General features: G+C 36.2%; 1 protein-coding gene across 1 annotated transcript in view; it reads left to right on the forward strand.

Annotated features, from left to right (window-relative positions):
- Window positions 1-17569, forward strand: part of LOC133516415 (zwei Ig domain protein zig-8-like) — a 177656-nt gene that overhangs the window by 118829 nt on the left and 41258 nt on the right. Inside the window, exon 2 of the mRNA XM_061849341.1 lies at window positions 4090-4273. Coding sequence (XP_061705325.1) covers window positions 4159-4273 — 115 coding nt within the window. The 5' untranslated portion in view covers window positions 4090-4158. The remainder of the gene's footprint in view (window positions 1-4089; window positions 4274-17569) is intronic.

Raw genomic sequence — 17569 nt, forward strand, 5'->3', positions numbered from 1 at the left:
TGACGTCAAAGATTCCGTTAGCAGAAGTTGCATAATCCGTGCTCCATATAACCAAGACTGTAAGTTTGAAACTAGTGAGCAATAAAATAAAGTGTGCTAAGTTCCGACTGAGATACTGACAGGAAGCTTAAGTTAGGAAATAATTTCTCTAGAGTCTGTGCACTGAATTGTTTTTTAACTTCTGGCACACTTTAAAACCCTCGTAAATAACTTTCTTAATACTAGTTGTCATGCATGTTCAGCAGTTTTGCTTTATTAGGATCTTTTAACGAGCGGTTTGGCCTAGACCAAACTTGGTGGGTAGTGACCCTGCCTACGAAGCCCCCGGGAGCCCGGTCCCGGGTTCAAATCCTGGTAAGGGCATTTATTCGTGTGATGAGCATGGATATTTGTTCCTGAGTCATGGGTATTTTCTATGTATTTAAGTATTTATAAATATATAAATATTTATATATTATATATTATATCGTTGTCTAAGTACCCTCAACACAAGCCTTATTGAGCTTACTGTGGGACTTAGTCAATTTGTGTAATAATGTCCTATAATATTTGTTGTTTTTTTAAGGATTTAGTTGGACAATTTCCTTACGAGTAGTACTCGGACTACGATTACAAAACATGAATTAAACAGTTCAATATTATAATAAAATAAGCTATAAAACTATTTTTTTTCTATTTAAACGAAAAATGATTCTGTTCGCATACTCGTAAATATACTTAAAAAGAAACGCGTTGACATTTTTTTGCCTACCTTTTTTCCGAAACAGGCTATTAAAACAGTCTTATTAATTTCAACGAGCTTTAAGCAGAATTGAAATCGCAACATGATTCTCACGCAATTACAATATAAAAGCGTTATTACCAGAAAAACATCAAATAAGAAAATTCATCAGAGTACTACTTATTATTGAGAATTTAATACCACAGGCATGTTAAGTTTTGTAAATAATAATCATTAGTCTATTCAAGGAACTGAAAACGGTGAAAAATAGAGATACTACTCCTAAAAATTCGTGTGATACCTTATTACATTCATGTATTTTAATTATTTATGTAAGAATTCAATTATTGGAGACCCTTTACATCTCTAAGGATATTTTAATGATCGTTTTATTTAATGATATTTTATCTCTGACACTCAGAGAATTTTACATCTGTAAAGAATTTTAGTACTTGTTGTTAAATTATAAACGTCAGCATTTTAAAAGTAAAACTCATTTATGCCTATACTTGGTTCGTATGAATTAGTGATATGATTAATAAAAAAACCGGCCAAGTGCGAGTCGGACACTTATCTAATAAATTCGCTTTTCTGCTTATATAAGAATACAAGGATAAAAATATATTTATTTCATGAATTTGGCATTACAAAAGAAGCAGTACAATAATCCCCACACTAGGCTCAGCCTGTAACGTGGGAATCTCAGATAAGTATCGAAATGGTGCGGTTCTTATTTTAAAAGAATATATTATTATTAAAGCTTCTAAATTATACATAAGTTTTTTATTTATTACATGACTAATTACCTAAGTACAAAGAGTTAAAAAGGTCTCAGTAAGTTGTATGTAAGTGAAAATGTTTATGTGAAGGTATGTGTGTATGTACGAGTATGAATATGTGGGTGTGAATAACTTCGGAATGGAAATACACTTAAGTGCCTCTTTCAGGGTCATAATTTTGGGATTTTGCCGTTAATACCTTCCCACTTGCGTATACTATCTATCGTATATGTATCTTAACTATAATATATTTTTGTTGAAAATTGCGTAATGCGAGCTGCTCATAAAAATATTTTAACGGAATGCATTATTTTATGGTAATTGATAATAATAATAATAATGGCTTAAAAAAGGTGAGCTATTTCCCGAGACTGAAGGGTTTATGATAGCCATTCAGGACCAAATCATAGACACTAGGAACTATAGAAAACACATTATCCGCGACCAAAACCTATCTACAGATTCATGCCGATGCTGCCACGCCGCCTCAGAGACCATCCAGCACATAACCGGAGCATGTCGTTCTATTACACAAACCGACTACAAACACCGACACGACCAAGTAGCAGCCATCATCCATCAATACCTCGCAGTTAAGCACCAACTCATAAATAACAGGACACCTTATTACAAATATACTCCGGAAACAGTATTAGAAACGACTGAACACAAACTGTATTGGGACAGAACTATTATAACCGACAAAACAGTTCATTACAACAGACCGGACATTACACTACACGATAAAGCTGCAAAAATTGTATATCTTATTGACATAGCGGTCCCCAATACGCATAATCTTGTGTCCACTCATACCGAGAAAATCAGCAAATACACCGATTTGACCATAGAAATCAAAAACCAATGGAAAGTAAGCACAGTTAAAACTGTTCCGATTGTAATTTCGTCCACAGGCGTAATTCCCCGCACTCTGCACACTAGTCTAAAAACTCTTGAAGTACACCCACTTACATACATACTTCTACAAAAAGCAGTGATCATGAACACTTGTAGATTAGTACGTAAATTCCTATCTTTAGAACAGTAGGATCTTAAATTCCATCATCGTTTGGCCAAAAGCCCGCGATTATGGAAGTAATATCACCTCCATTTAGGAGAGAAAAACAAAGTAAAATAATAATAATAATAATTCAGCCTATATTCTTCCCACTGCTGGACACAGGCCTCCTCTCATTCGTAGGACGGTTTGAGCTATAGTCGCCACACTGACCTTTGAATTTCTTCGCACTATGCTGGTTTCCTCACGTTGCCACCTACGATAGTTCCTTCACGGGAAAGCTAGTGATAAATTACGAGTACGAGACAAGATTTAAACTCGCAACCTTCGGATTGAAAGTCAGATGCCCGATCTACTCGACCACCACCGCTTTGAATTGAATAAATGATAATAAACGAAATAGCCATGATTTTGCCACGATTGGATTTACAAGGATTTGCTACCACATTTTCATGGATATGCGGAATTTGGTTCAGAATGGCTTAGCAAAAATATATCGGACGCCGCTGGGCCTGCTTATACGAGTACGCCTGTTTTTTATTCGCTCACCCAGCCGTGGCATCAACACAAAGAAAATGTTCACTCTAAGACATTAAAAGTTGCACGTTAGGCGGCTACTCTCGGGTGATTCAAAAAGACGCTTTAATGGCCTGAGGAAGTTTCTTAACTTTCTTTGTAAGCGGTAAACTCACTAATTGAGAAGTTTTTGGTGGATACCATGGGCACGGGAGGGTGAAACCTTTCCAGAAATAATTCTGTGAAATGATTCGTGCATACTGAGGGCATCCTTAAAAATTTTAGCGAGTTTATTTTTCGTTTAACTTGGCTTGAGCCATTTAACTTAAGCTTTTTTTTAAGGAAAGCGATGAATAATTCTGTTTACCCCTTGTATTTATTCAAATAAACTTGAGTTCATGAATCATTGATCTGTTCGGGAAGTCTGCCAAATATACATATTTAACAGTTAACATAAATATTTTTAATAGAAATTTGAACTATGTAGCGTAGCATTGAAGGCACAGACCTATCCGGCATTCAGACACGATTGAAAATTCTGTGAAAATATTTTAAGCGGCTATTAAAATAATCAAATTTAATATATTTAAGATAAAAAATAAATAGTAGATTGTCCAACAAGGGCATAAAGAGATTCATTTTTCCGGAGGCAAATTATTAGTCCGAGCGCAGCGAGACAACCAATGTAGTCGAGGATAAAAATGAACATTTATGCCTGAGTTATACACGCTTTTCACTTCGATTGCGAGGAATTTATGTAAAAATATCCAATTTTTTTGGTTATTTTGCCATATTTTTTCAAGACTAAAGAAAATCGTACTCAGGCCGGTCGAGGGCGCGCCTGTCTAAACGCGCCGGTCGGGGGCGCGCGGGCAGGAGCAGTCTGTATGGCATAATTAAAGATGATTTTACTTTAAGCTCTATACGAAATTACAAAAATAAAACTGATTTGTACCTACCTGGTCCGTATGTACGTATATTTATTTAAGATGGACCCACAATATTTATTGCAGTTGCTTATGCAACAGTGTTCACGTGTACCTGTTTTGTTCCAGAGAATGCACCCAAAACGCGACAGGCACGGCATCGAAGCGGGACACAACAAATGGAGGATGAGTTGAGCCATGGGTGCTATGTGGGGGACGTTGGAAATGCCGGTCTGGCGCGTCAGCTACAGGCTCGAGATTGGGCTCGTAGTCATAGTCATCATGGTGCTTGGATTCTTCAATGAAAGTCAAGGTTAGTCATGTTTTTCGTCAGTTACACCCGTCACCGTACTTTTCCGCCTTCGTGTTCGATAAATACTGTAAATACGATCCAGATCTCTTCAAAAAGCAAATTCTAAAGAATGTTTTAAAATAGATATTAAATCATAAGTTTAGTGGGTCTATCGCGGATGTATTTTTTTATATCCGACATTTCGGCGCATGTGGCAGTCATCCGCAAACAAGGCCATTGTAAACATGGTGCGTCGAAACGTCGGAAATGAATTGTTAGTAACCACACAACTTCGACGTTGGGATGGCAACTGCAGTACCTATTACTGTTGCGATATCATTGCTGCGACGTTGATGCGGTCACTGCCACTGTCAATGTCCTTGAAAAAAACAAGTGACGGATTCAACGTTCTAACCGCCGCAATAATGCAGCAACGAACGCATTTCATCAGAAATAAATCAGTAACATCGCTTACGGCTCCGCTGCCGCGGTAATAGTAATACTCGTACAGCTGCTGCTCAGCTGTTGTGTATTGAATGTCACCCTAGTTCGGAAAGCCTCTATTGTAGTACAAAAACAACTCTAAGTCAATTATACAAAGAGTTAACTACGAGTATCACAAAAGTGGGCGTTAAAAGAAAAAAAAACCAATGAAAACTTGAATGTTGTATGAAATTTGTTAAAAATTGGAACTATGCCCGGCATACAATATCTATGCCGGCGGTCGATCGTAAGATTCGGCAGATCGTAATGTTCCTGTGTAATTTTTTGACGGTAGTCACATTACACCAATAGATAGGTGGGATAGATTCGTTAGGTTGCTTCAATCAGTCGACTCAGGGAACGAGACAAATATTTTCACGTTTCACGATATGCCTAGGAATATCATGATCTGCCTGACTTTACGATCGGCCGCCAACATCCAATTATGGTTGGCATTAGCCAACCATCATTGATAGAAAATACAAAAAATGACAACCGAATAACAAATATTAAAATACCCCTCAAAATATAGATGATGAATCATACCTATGTAAATAGGTATCTTATCAAAAAATTTATGCCTATTCTTCATTGCTTGATCTCCAACTGGACCGTTCTCAAAACTATCAATAGAACCTAGGTAATATAGTGGTCGATGGAACACCTCATACATTTTCACAGTATCACCTTCTCGTAAAACTCCATCATAAAAGAAAATGATGATCATTTGACAACGTGATCGGTAAACCCGTGTTATAACGCTAGATTGATTATTTTCTCGGCTGAGTGCCGACGGGAATCCTCGAGAATTCTCCAAATTGTGAATCGTTAAACGTAATGACTTAACGTTTTGTCGCTCCAGTACAGTAAACGGCGCTCAGTTAAAGCTAAATGTTGAATACTGCAGGGAGATATGATGTAGTCTTGTAGAAAATGTGGCATCCTTAACCTTTTAAAGCAATTCATGTCCGTGGAAGTTTTTGATATTAAAAAGAACAGATTCAAATTCAATTGTAAGCTTCTGTCCTGCTATATTGCATTTAATAGTAAACTTGTTGAAATTTGAATCTATATTATTTGCCAAACTTTTAAATATCTCAAATAAGAATTTTGATAAAGTTCGTTCTACCACTTAAAACGACAGCTACTATCTGATTATTGTCCTACTTATCATACTTATATTCCTCCAGTTTGAAGCAATTGAACTTCACTATAGCAAATCTCCCCATTATCAAATATCTATCCGTTGAGAGCCACAATATTTGTATATTTGTCCAAATCCCGACAAATGTTTGAACAACTAATGTGATTATTTTGTGTAAATAGATTGTGCTCGCGCGATAGTTTGGAATATTTTACCAGTGATAGTGTTGGTTTTGTACGTTGTTGTGGAAATTGGATTGCTTGTATCTTACCCGAGTTGCTGTTGTCGAATGATTGAAATGGTTTTATTAGAATCCAATTAGATAGACGATGGTTTTGAAGCTTATCCATACACGGCTTTGGTCTCGGACCGTCTAGAACGCAAAATTACTAGTGTAATATTTTGCCTATATCCCTTTTAGTCTACATCGCAAACGGTCTAGAACACAAAATGACCACTTATAGGTAGGTTAGGTTAGTTAGTTATCTTTTAATGGCCGAAGGCCAAACCGCACAGAAATAGAAGCCCCGCGGTAGCGGGGCTCCGTCGACATCGCTAACGTAAAGGTAAATCGACGATACGTAGATAAATAAAGGTCTAAATAATTGTAGTCGTTTTGTGTTCTAGATAGTTTGCGATGTAGACTAAAAGGGATATAGGCCAAATATTACACTAGTTATTTTGTGTTCTAGACGGTCCGAGACCAACCCAATTTATTTACTAATGTTAAAAAAAAAAAAATTTGCTACATTCTCCTGTCTATGAAGCCGATGGTCCTGGGTTGGCATCCCGGGAAGGGCATTCATTTGTGTGATATTTGTTACTGAGTCGTGACTCAAAACACCCGTGGGTGTTTTCTATATGTATTCTTAGTATGTATATCGTCGCCTAATACCCATAGTACAAGCTATGATTAGTTTGGGGGTAGGTCGATCTGTGTTTTTTTTATACTACGTCGGTGGCAAACAAGCATACGGCCCGCCTGATGGTGAGCAGTCTCCGTAGCCTATGTACGCCTGCAACTCCAGAGGAGTTACATGCGCATTGCCGACCCTAACCCCCCCTCCCATCGTTGAGCTCTGGCAACCTTACTCACCGGCAGGAACACGACACTATGAGTAGGGTCTAATGTTATTTGGCTGCGGTTTTCTGTAAGGTGGATGTACTTCCCCAGTTGGGCTCTGCTCTAGATCTGGAATGACATCCGCTGTGCTGTGCCCTACCACACAAGCGAGATGGACTCTTTTGGACGTAGTTTAAGGACGTACCCGGGTCCAAAAGTAAGTGTGTAAGATTGTCCCCAAATATTTATTTATAATTACTTATTTATTTTAAGGATCACTTGATTCAATACACAGTTTCAAAACTAGTTTGGTTTGCAATTAACGTTCTAGTGATTAATTATACTGTTCATCTAATATCAGACTACAATCAATTATAACAAAAGTTTCGGGTTTCTTCACTGGTTATATTACTACTGTAGCTACTCGTACTTAATCATTTCAAATGGCTTATAGAAGTTATAAGTGTCATTGGTTTGTTGGGGTAATATTACCCTATTAAATATATAAGTACCACCTATTAAATTTTAATCGAACGAAATTATCAAATCCAGAAATAGCTTAGAAAGATGCTTCGACGAGTTTAACATACAATCCTGTGACCGGGGTCTACTGAACCACTTGACTTCTTGATTACTTGACATCTGTCACTTTCAATAGTGATATTTTTTCAACCAAGAACGTCAATGTTAACACTGACACGTCAGTGATGTATCGCTGTGACATCTTATAAGCATTGTAGGAATTGGGCCGCTGGTCTAACTTTGCCAAGGCTTAGAGATTCTAAGTAAATTCACTCGAATTTTTAGCCGACTTCAAAATTTCAAAAGAGGAGGTTATCAATTCGGTTATGTTTTTTTTTTGTTTTTTTTTTTTTAATGTTTGTTACTCCATAACTCCGACATTACTGAACCGATTTTGAAAATTACTTTTTTGTTTGAATTTGTATGTATACAGATTGGTTTAGTTTTTGTCAAAACTCAGTTCTGATGAGGGATCCATGACGAATCGAGGGAACACTTCAAATGTCAAAGGCATACATATACTGATTTTTGTATTTTCTGTTAAAATCAAGCATTTGCATTTAAAAAAGTGACATTTGATGAAGTGGAACTGCTGATGATGATCATAATGATACTCTTCAACGACGCATAGTACACGTTTGGCGATTTGTCCTCTTCGCTGTGTTTATTAAGCAAATTCGATTTTCAAGACAAATTTTTGTCAAGTTCGAGTTCTGACGATGGGGCCCATGAGGAATCGAGGGAACTCCTCAAATGTTAAAGGCATATATATAGTGATTTTAGTATTTTCATTAACAAATCAAGTATTTACATTTGTAGAAGTGACATTTGATGAAGTGGAACTGCTGATGATGAACAGAATGGAACTCTTCAATGATGCATAGTTCACGTTGGCAATTTGTTCTCTTTGCCAAGCAGTTAGGTTTCAAGGCACATTTTTATATTTCTATCCTATTTAGTTTTTTTAATAATTATCTGGTGCTTTATTTCATGCATGGGGGAAATAATTTATCTTAAATACAGTCGAATACCCTATTGCGGGTATCTTACCAGTCAACCATAGGGCAAATCTGAAATCTACAATCAACAATAATCGTTCTTTCACCGGTGTCCCTGTCGGTTTTATTTTTCTTAAAAAATATTATTAAATATTCATTCTTTGTGTTATTGACACTGATCCAGGGTTACTTGTATCATTATTCCATGTTAAATATGAAAATAATGACTGCATTAATAGATGATAAATTATAATTTAATACTTTTAAATTATTCAGGCTGTTGATCAAATCAGTCCTCAAGTGTACTACATATACTGGTAGCAAAAATATTTTGGTCATAATAAAGATAATGGAAAAATAAATAATTAGCCTGATACGCCTAAAGACAAGGTAAATTAACGTTCACTGAGTTTGGGAAATAATTGACCTTTCATTAATTATGTCATTTATATTCGTGACCATTCATCCATTAATAAATATTATTGATACTGGGCGTGGGTATATAATTATGTTTGTGTAATTATTAATCTGATCACTTGTAGTAAATAAGTAATCTTTCTTCATAGACATATATAGACCATCTCATTCACGAAAATGCGTGCCTTAAATCGTAATGTCATGTTATTAAAGATTACATTTCACAAATCTGCGCGTCATCGTGGATGACACGTACTATATCTGTTTTTGGAGTCTTATGCAAATTTACATAATCGATTTTTTATTCGAATTTGTTTGTCTCTTGAAATATTTATTTCAATAATGTACTAAATCACAGCGATTCAGTTGCTTTACATAATTATATAGGTTACTCAATCGTACACACTCGACGAACCCGATAACTACCCTCTAATAAATTTCTAGGTATAGAGATAACATTTTGAATTTTTCGTAGTTTTTCAATATTGAAATTTAAAAAATATGGAAAATCTATCTTAATATGCATAAAAACCGAACCGCACACTCTGCGCGTTGCAACCTGCCTGCGACTCGGCGTCCGGGTCTGTGCTCCACATAGGTGCCCCTGCGGCACTGATGTCGACGCCCTCGGACACCACGGGCTCTCCTGCCAAAGGAGCGCCGGCCGCTTCTCTAGACACGCCGCGCTTAACGATATTCTCCGCCGGTCTCTTGCCAGCGTGAACGTGCCAGCTCTTCTTGAGCCAGCTGGTATTGTAAGAGACGATGGTAAGAGACCGGACGGAATGTCACTAATTCCGTGGAAGATGGGACGGGTGCTGGTGTGGGACGCCACATGTGTAGACACTCTAGCCCCGTCTCATCTCCACGGCACAACTGCAAAACCCGGCGCGGCGGCAGAGGCGGCCGAAAAATTAAAAAAGATCAAATATAGGGGTCTCGGCCCCGAATACGATTTCGTACCTTTTGGCGTCGAGACCCTTGGCCCGTGGGGTCCGAATGCATCTACACTATTTAAGGAATTAGCCAAAAAAATAGAAGACGCTACCGGTGATCGTAGAGCTGGCAGCTTCCTCGCACAGAGAATAAGTATTGCGATACAACGAGGAAATGCTGCCAGCATCTACGGCACCATGCCGCAGGGGGATAGTTTTTAATTATTTATTTTAAGATTAGTTTTATATATTTTTAGACTTAGATTTTAAGTTTTATATGTATTAAGTTCCTTATTCAATGTTATTTTATTAAAATTAGTTTTATCTCGTTGATTCATTACAAGAAATAAAATAATAATAACAATGTTTACCTTACATTACATATTTTGATTATATGCATAAAGTTATATTCGTCTTTATTTATTTAAACACGTAGTAACACAGATCAAGTTTTCTGTGCACATTAAACATGATAATCTTTCGTAAAAACTAGGTGCTTACGCCAATTCTTGCGATAAGTTGCCAATAATTCGTGGAAAAAAAATCAGGGATACAACGCTACGAAGTTAATGATTAAACATGATACTTAATAAAAATAAAATATTTTTTCATTTAAAAATTATAACAATCATATCAAAAACAAAAATGTAACTAAGTATAATATACCTTAAGTAATTAAGTATTTGGTTAGTAATATTGTCGTTGGATAAAATAGGAAATGAAACGAAGAGACGAACAATTCTTGACTCGTATATGAAACAAAAGACGTTTTAGTGTGCACAGATGTTATTAATGTGTTTCATTAGAGCAGAGGACGGAATTAGGAAAGCTAGAAGCGACGACCTTTTAGCAACTGGTTGCTTAAACAATGGCGTTGCTATTGACTATGTGTGAGGCGGGGCATATACAAGAGCCGTGAGCCGTGAGAGGCTTATAAGGCGTCAGAAAGGTGTAAATTTACTATGTGATAGATCAGTCAGTCATATCATAGGTAATGTGTCCCATACCCGCCAGTGATGCGTGCACGGCAAATCATGCAAGGGTGAAATGGTTACTTAGATTTTGGAAACCTCCGTAGCCTAATCAGTCAGTAGTTCACGTCTTCTCAGACATGAACATATGCCTCTTTCATGGATTTCCATGTTGTTCTGCGTGCAGCGGTTCTATGCCAGGGCGGTCTTGAGGTCTTTCTGATATCGTCCGATCATCTGGCTCGTGGTTTTCTGTAACCTCGGCTTCCCAGTCAAAGTCTCAAGAACAGTACTCGCTGGCCCCATCGGTCATCATCCCTGCGACATATTGCCGGCTCATTCCCACTTCAGCCGCGCAATACTTTTGGCCATGTCGGGAACTTTCAAATCAGTAGTTAGTTACCCTAACAGTAATATGCGTATGGTAACTGCAGCAGCATTACTGCTGCAAGTTTGCAAGGTTCATTTTAAGTGACATTCGGATTCAGACCACCAGCGTTACTGCAAATTGCGGATCTAAGCTGTATTTGATCCGACGTGCGAGCTATTGGATAAACAGACAGAGAGGAACACAAGTACATAAATAGTATTTTATACAATCGTGATATAAAACAGAGCTTTTCAGTCAAGTACCGTGTTTAGGCAACGAGTTTGCTATCGTATACAATACTTTTTCTACAAGTAATCTTAAGTAATACTTTTTTTACTATAAAACCTAAATAATCAATGAAAATTGGAAAATATCTCAGTAGACAGAAATGTAGTACAGAAGACATAAACGCGCGAAGTCCCCCGCTCAGTCTTTTCTATGCGAGCGCGGCGGCACGTGATTGGTCAAATTTTTTTATGGTTCACTACAACGACATGAATATTGTAGTTGAGTTGGGAGCCCATACATGAAAAGTATGCAATTATAGTTTGGTATACGATATCTTAATTCAACAATTACAGTCAACGAGTAGATGACTGTCACCCAAGTGAACCTGTTTTTTTTTTATTTTATATAGGAGCAAATTTAAAAAAATATTATACCTAAGCTACTTCTGCTAGTACAAACATTACTAAGATTAATTATCCTTCCCTGATTCAACACCTGAATATGAAAAGGGATCACTTCATTATACATTATTTTGACGTAGAAACAAAAGTGTCGAGTTGCATGTAAATGAGAATGCTCGTTTCGAGATTAATTTTAATTAAAATAACACAGAGTAAGTATGTCAGGAAGCGATTTACAGATTTATTTTGTACAGTAGGTTGTTATCTGCCTCAAAATTAGTAGTTCCGTGTGCTACTTCGATACGAATCTGATTCTCAGCGTTGCATTCAGCTTGATGCCAAATGCGACGAGATATCAACCGACGATATGCGCCAATACCATATTATCCTTGCATGTCAGTAACAATCGCGTTCCTTTGTCAATACGGTAGGTAACACTGATTGTCCACATACATAGGTTACATTGGACGAGCAAGCACACCTACCTCTGGCATTGACAGAGTTGACTCATGATTGCAGTTGCTGTGTCCCAAAACCGACCTTTTTTTATTTCATAACCAATGTGCTAACGCAATCGCTCGACTTTATCATTGATTAAAAATAGGTTGCCACAGCTACTTATATGTTGCTGAAGTACTTACGCAAAATACTCAACACCTAAAACTTTATTTTTATTACCGTGAATATTGAACAACCTCGTTCACGCAGCTTGAGAAATTTCTCCAGCCGCTTCAACTTAACGACTGGTAGTTAATGTTGCCATATATTAATAAAAGGGTAATAATTCGACAAAGGAAACCTTAAGAGATACCGTTTGTTACACCGTTGTGATAAAGTTAAGGTAAAATGGCAGTTAAAGCCGGCAGTTTAAGTAAGGGATAATAAAAACTGATTTCAAGACAAGTCCTGTCTCAATAACGTTGTCTTATTCCGAATTTGGTTGCTGAATGATAAATTATTTATTTATAACATAAGTTGGGCACGTAACAATATATATTGGATAAAGAGGAATGAATATTTCTGCAGTAAAACTAAAGCGAGTGTAACAAAAACATTTCGCTGTCTACGTTACGACCATTCGAAGCTTCTATAAAGTTTATCCGCCTATCAAAGTTTCTAAACTCAGTTGCAAATTAACAACCTCCGCACAAGAGAATTCGCGCTTGGATTTTAGCCTGCTGTATAAATATCTCTCTCGATCTCAATGCATTTCTCAATTGTATTCTAAAGAAGTACGGAGCACGCTTTTTTGTAACCTAATTGCAAGAAAAACTTAGAGTTCTTGGTCTAAGTTTCGTTTCCTCGTGAGTTTTTTCGTTTACCAAAAAGCAAGTGATAAATATCAAATAATATTTTATACATAAGTCCCAAGAGATTATTTAGTACAACCCAGAACCTGTTAGTAAGTCTGTTCTTTTTTGATTATTAGCGCGCATACACGACACTTGAAGTAGGTAACTGAGCAAGAGATTTCAATTTTGAAACAACATACAAAATAATTATAACTATTCTAAAGTATAACACAAAAATATCATAGATGATTTCTCAAATAAAATTGTTTGTAATTTTATTCACCTGATGAACAATTGATTCCACCAGTGTGCGGCACTGAATATGCTTGTGCCGCATATTCAGTACAAACCGGTGGAATCCCTCCTTAACACTAACGACACAATTGGTGCCATGACCATTATAATTGTATTTGTCATTTAAATCAGATAGTTCAAGTAACGTATGTAAATTTGGATAAAATTATGTTATACATTTTTTTATAGAGATAATAACTAACGACCTCCAAACCCAGAAACAAAACTAGGCTCTGATAGTAAAAGCCAAATGAAGTAATAATGTACAAAAGCTATATGTATATAATATTATTGATTTTAATATCACCGGTTATGCCTAGAACCGCTCCTTGATAATTATATTATTAAAATAGGTATTAACATAAACCATTATTCCTTAGTACAGTACAATAAGAAAATTCTGCAATACAAATGAAAATAACAACCTACTGTTACAGTTACAATGTTTTTTATAGTAACACCATCTTTAGGTACTATTTAATAGCGTAAACGAAAACAAACCTTGTTAAACCAACGAGAAACATTACGTTTCGGTGTTATATACGTTCTTTATGAGGCCTGTAACGATCATTGCATATTCCCGGCACGGAGTCGGTATAACGCCCGGATCTTCATTGCAAAAGAAAGTTAAAGGTGCCGGCGAAAAAAGGGTGTTGGTATTCAAAGAAGAGACCGCCAAACCGCACCTTTCACTTTGGCGGGGTAAAAACGTTACCACCTGAGTGAGATGAGCGTTAAAAGTTTTTTGTGTAAAATATAGGAGTGCTTGCTCATGCGTTTATATTAGATTTGTGAGTTTGACGCGAATTTTCATACTCTAATTTTTTTTGGAGGACTTTGTCGCTCTAGCGAAAATACCCCAAAAATTGAGGTTTCATCTTTTAAGTACCCAGTTGCAAATTATTTGTTTGCAAAAATAAAAGTTTCCCTTACCTTACCTCACTTACCTCACCCTTATAAACTCAATTCCACTATTGACATGACTTACTTCAAATTAGGTCCGGAAATACTACTTATCCGGTGCGATGAGTGAAGGTGATGTGTAAAGGAATTTCATACAGCCTTACTCACCTAAGCCTGTAAAGCAACCTCCTTTTGTTTTTGAACGTCAAATTATGACATTGACATTGACAGCGTCTTGACATTCAACCATCAAATAGTAAAAGATTGGTCATTTGTTTTTAGGTGTGTAACAAATTAAACATACGAATAAAACAAATTGACTACAATTTTTTTTTTATTTCATTGCAATTTGGACAAAAGCACAATACAAACCTTAGCGAGAAATGGGGTTGCCGGCCACGTATTCGGTCCTAGTCTATATCTACTTGGCCTGTAACCTTTCGTTTGGCGGCTTCTGTAGTAATGTACAGCTATAGCTCGTTATCATATTTTCCCACTATCACAAAAATAATGGTATCAGAAGTGAAGTGTATGTAGTTTACCTTAATACAAATTACAATATCTTCCTCACAATCCTCACAGACAAAACAATCGGGTGAATTTTCTCTAACAGGGAATTACCTGAGATAAGAGTGTGCTATTACTCAATAAAACCCAAACGTAATTTAGGCACGATCAGACCCAGCGTTTGATGTTAGCAAACTTCCTCTATCAGACTTTTTTCCTCATCGAATCAACATCGCTAGTTCACATCACGGGCGGAATAAATAATTCCCTATATATATTTTCTTTAAGCCTGCTATTTCTTTATTTTCTTTTGTTGTCTGTGATTATCTTGTTCAGAACTTTATATTCTGAAGAAACTTTTGAAGTAAATGGTTATACATAAAAACCTATTGCTAACTGACCCTTTGAGTTGAAATAAAAGTTTTTCAATGAGGAAATCACAAGATTATTCAGTGAATTATTACGATGAGATGCACCAAGGCTAATAATGTGACAAATTTTCGATTCTATATTTATACAGTTGATACCTACTGGTTTAAGTTACAACATTATGTGAAGTTCTCTGGAAAGCAGCAGTGGGCCGTACATGGAACTCTATTCCAACCACCTTGACTAACTTAGCACATAATCTTACAAATTTTACAGAAAAACCTATCCAAGAAGTTCTAACTTGCCCAGCTGATAATCAACATGAAAACATTATCGATTTACCTTAATTGAAATCTAAGATGTGTCAACAAATATGTGTCAAGTAGAGTTTTTATACATTTTATACGTTTTTTCTACGTTTATAAAAAGATTACGCTTAGAATTAGTTTTTTTATGAAAACAAAAGATAAAACAGATTTAATGTAAATTTTATTAAGATAATGCTCAGCAACTTCTCCTTCCCTTTCGTTAATAATAACATTTGACCCGAGCGGTCAAAACGCTCGTACATTCGTCCGGCACCCAGTTCAATCACAATCCAATTTTGATCCAGTTTAATTAACAGTGCGGATGACGAATCTTGTTGTTGCATTTCGAGTTTGGTTACGCGTGTAGGTGAATAGAATGGTATAGTGTTTTAGGCGTAAAAACACAAAAGTTTTGTTAGAGAATACATTTTGACCCGAGTAAACGAAGCTCTGATAATAATTAATAATTCCGCCTATATACATTCCACTGCTGGGCATAGGCTTCCTCTCATGCGCGAGAAGGCTTGGGCTATAGTCCCAACGCTAGCCCACTGCGGATTCGGGACTCCACATGCACCTATGAACTCTTGGCCGATGTATGCAGGTTTTCTCACGATGTTTTCCTTAACCGAAAAGCTAACGGAAAATATCAAAAGATATTTCGTACATAACTTCCGAAAAACTTACATGCCAGGATTTGAACCCATGACCATCGGATTGAAATTCAGACGTCATATCCACTCAGCCACCTTCCTAATACTAAAAGAAATACTTTAATTATCTCGACACTACCTATTCTTCTTTTATACTATTGATACACTAAAAGCATTTAGAATTTTCAACTTGTTTTGGGCTTATATTCAAGAATCCCAGCTCAACTTCTTGTTTATAAAGCGTATATAAAACAACAAATACCTATTTTGATTCGGTTTCGGATAGCCAATATGGCTAATTGAAGAATAAACCTAGTTTTCTGTCCTCAACAATTCATCACCCGGCTCATTGCCATCCGGCACCATTTGGAACACCGCCCGCTCGATGTCCTGACCTTACCGTTTTTGAACATTCTACTCAATTAACCAGTATAAGTAAGACCTCGGTATCAATAACAGCTAAACGTAATCAGATACTATATTTATAATGGTTCGTCTCAAAATAGTATTCATCTCAGATTAAGAATAATTGTCCTGATTAAATCTTGCCCTTATTCCGAACGATTGGCAAAAGCAGCGGGATAATTACGTAACTTTGAAAGCTGATGAGTTTTGATCCAGTTACCGACAGCTCTCATCAGTTAACTCACATTTTAAGGGAAAGTTTTAAAGGATTAACATTCAACATTGTAGCATCTTGATGATCTAGGAGAATCTTTATTTTTATAAAATGTTAACTACACCAAAATCTTATGATATCCTATAGTTGTATTATAAATTAGTATCTATGCATCATTTTAGCTAAGTTACCATCGATATAAAAATGGATTCTAAATATATCAAAGATTTTATAACTACTAAACTAAAGTAAACTAAAATATGCTTTTAAATTGTTTGTTAAAATCAGTGTACTCGTAATTGGCGACTTCATAATTTAAATCAATGAAAAAATATATAAGGTACTTGTATCTCAAAGCCACTAAACTGCCTGCAAATGAATACATATTAATTTCAGGAACGACCTTAATTAATTTGAAAAGCATTCACGTCGGTACGTGGAAGGTTGCGTTGGAACTTTAAGGCTTTGCTGCGGCATCTCAAAGCTTTTTCTCTAAGTGCTGGCCAGTACAAAAGTCCTGTCCAATTAGAAAAATTAAATAATGAAATATTCACAGCATTCCGTATAAAATACTTTATATATGGCTTCATGTCGTTACTGCAGAATATAATTTTGATACAATTTACTTAAATATCTTGGATATGTAACCTACGTAGAAACGTTCGACAATTTAAGCATAACGGTTGGATTTAATATTGATAATTCGTCCCTTTTTAATATTTTGGTGCCTCAAGTCTTGATAGATAAGAAGGTATACGGTAAGCAAAGGAATAAAATACTGGATAAAGTAGAATCGGACTTAGTTTTTTAAATTTTAATTTCATAACTAACCCTTTCTTT

Source organism: Cydia pomonella, chromosome 3 (genome assembly GCF_033807575.1).
Source record: "Cydia pomonella isolate Wapato2018A chromosome 3, ilCydPomo1, whole genome shotgun sequence".
In the NCBI taxonomy this organism is placed as follows: domain Eukaryota; kingdom Metazoa; phylum Arthropoda; class Insecta; order Lepidoptera; family Tortricidae; genus Cydia; species Cydia pomonella.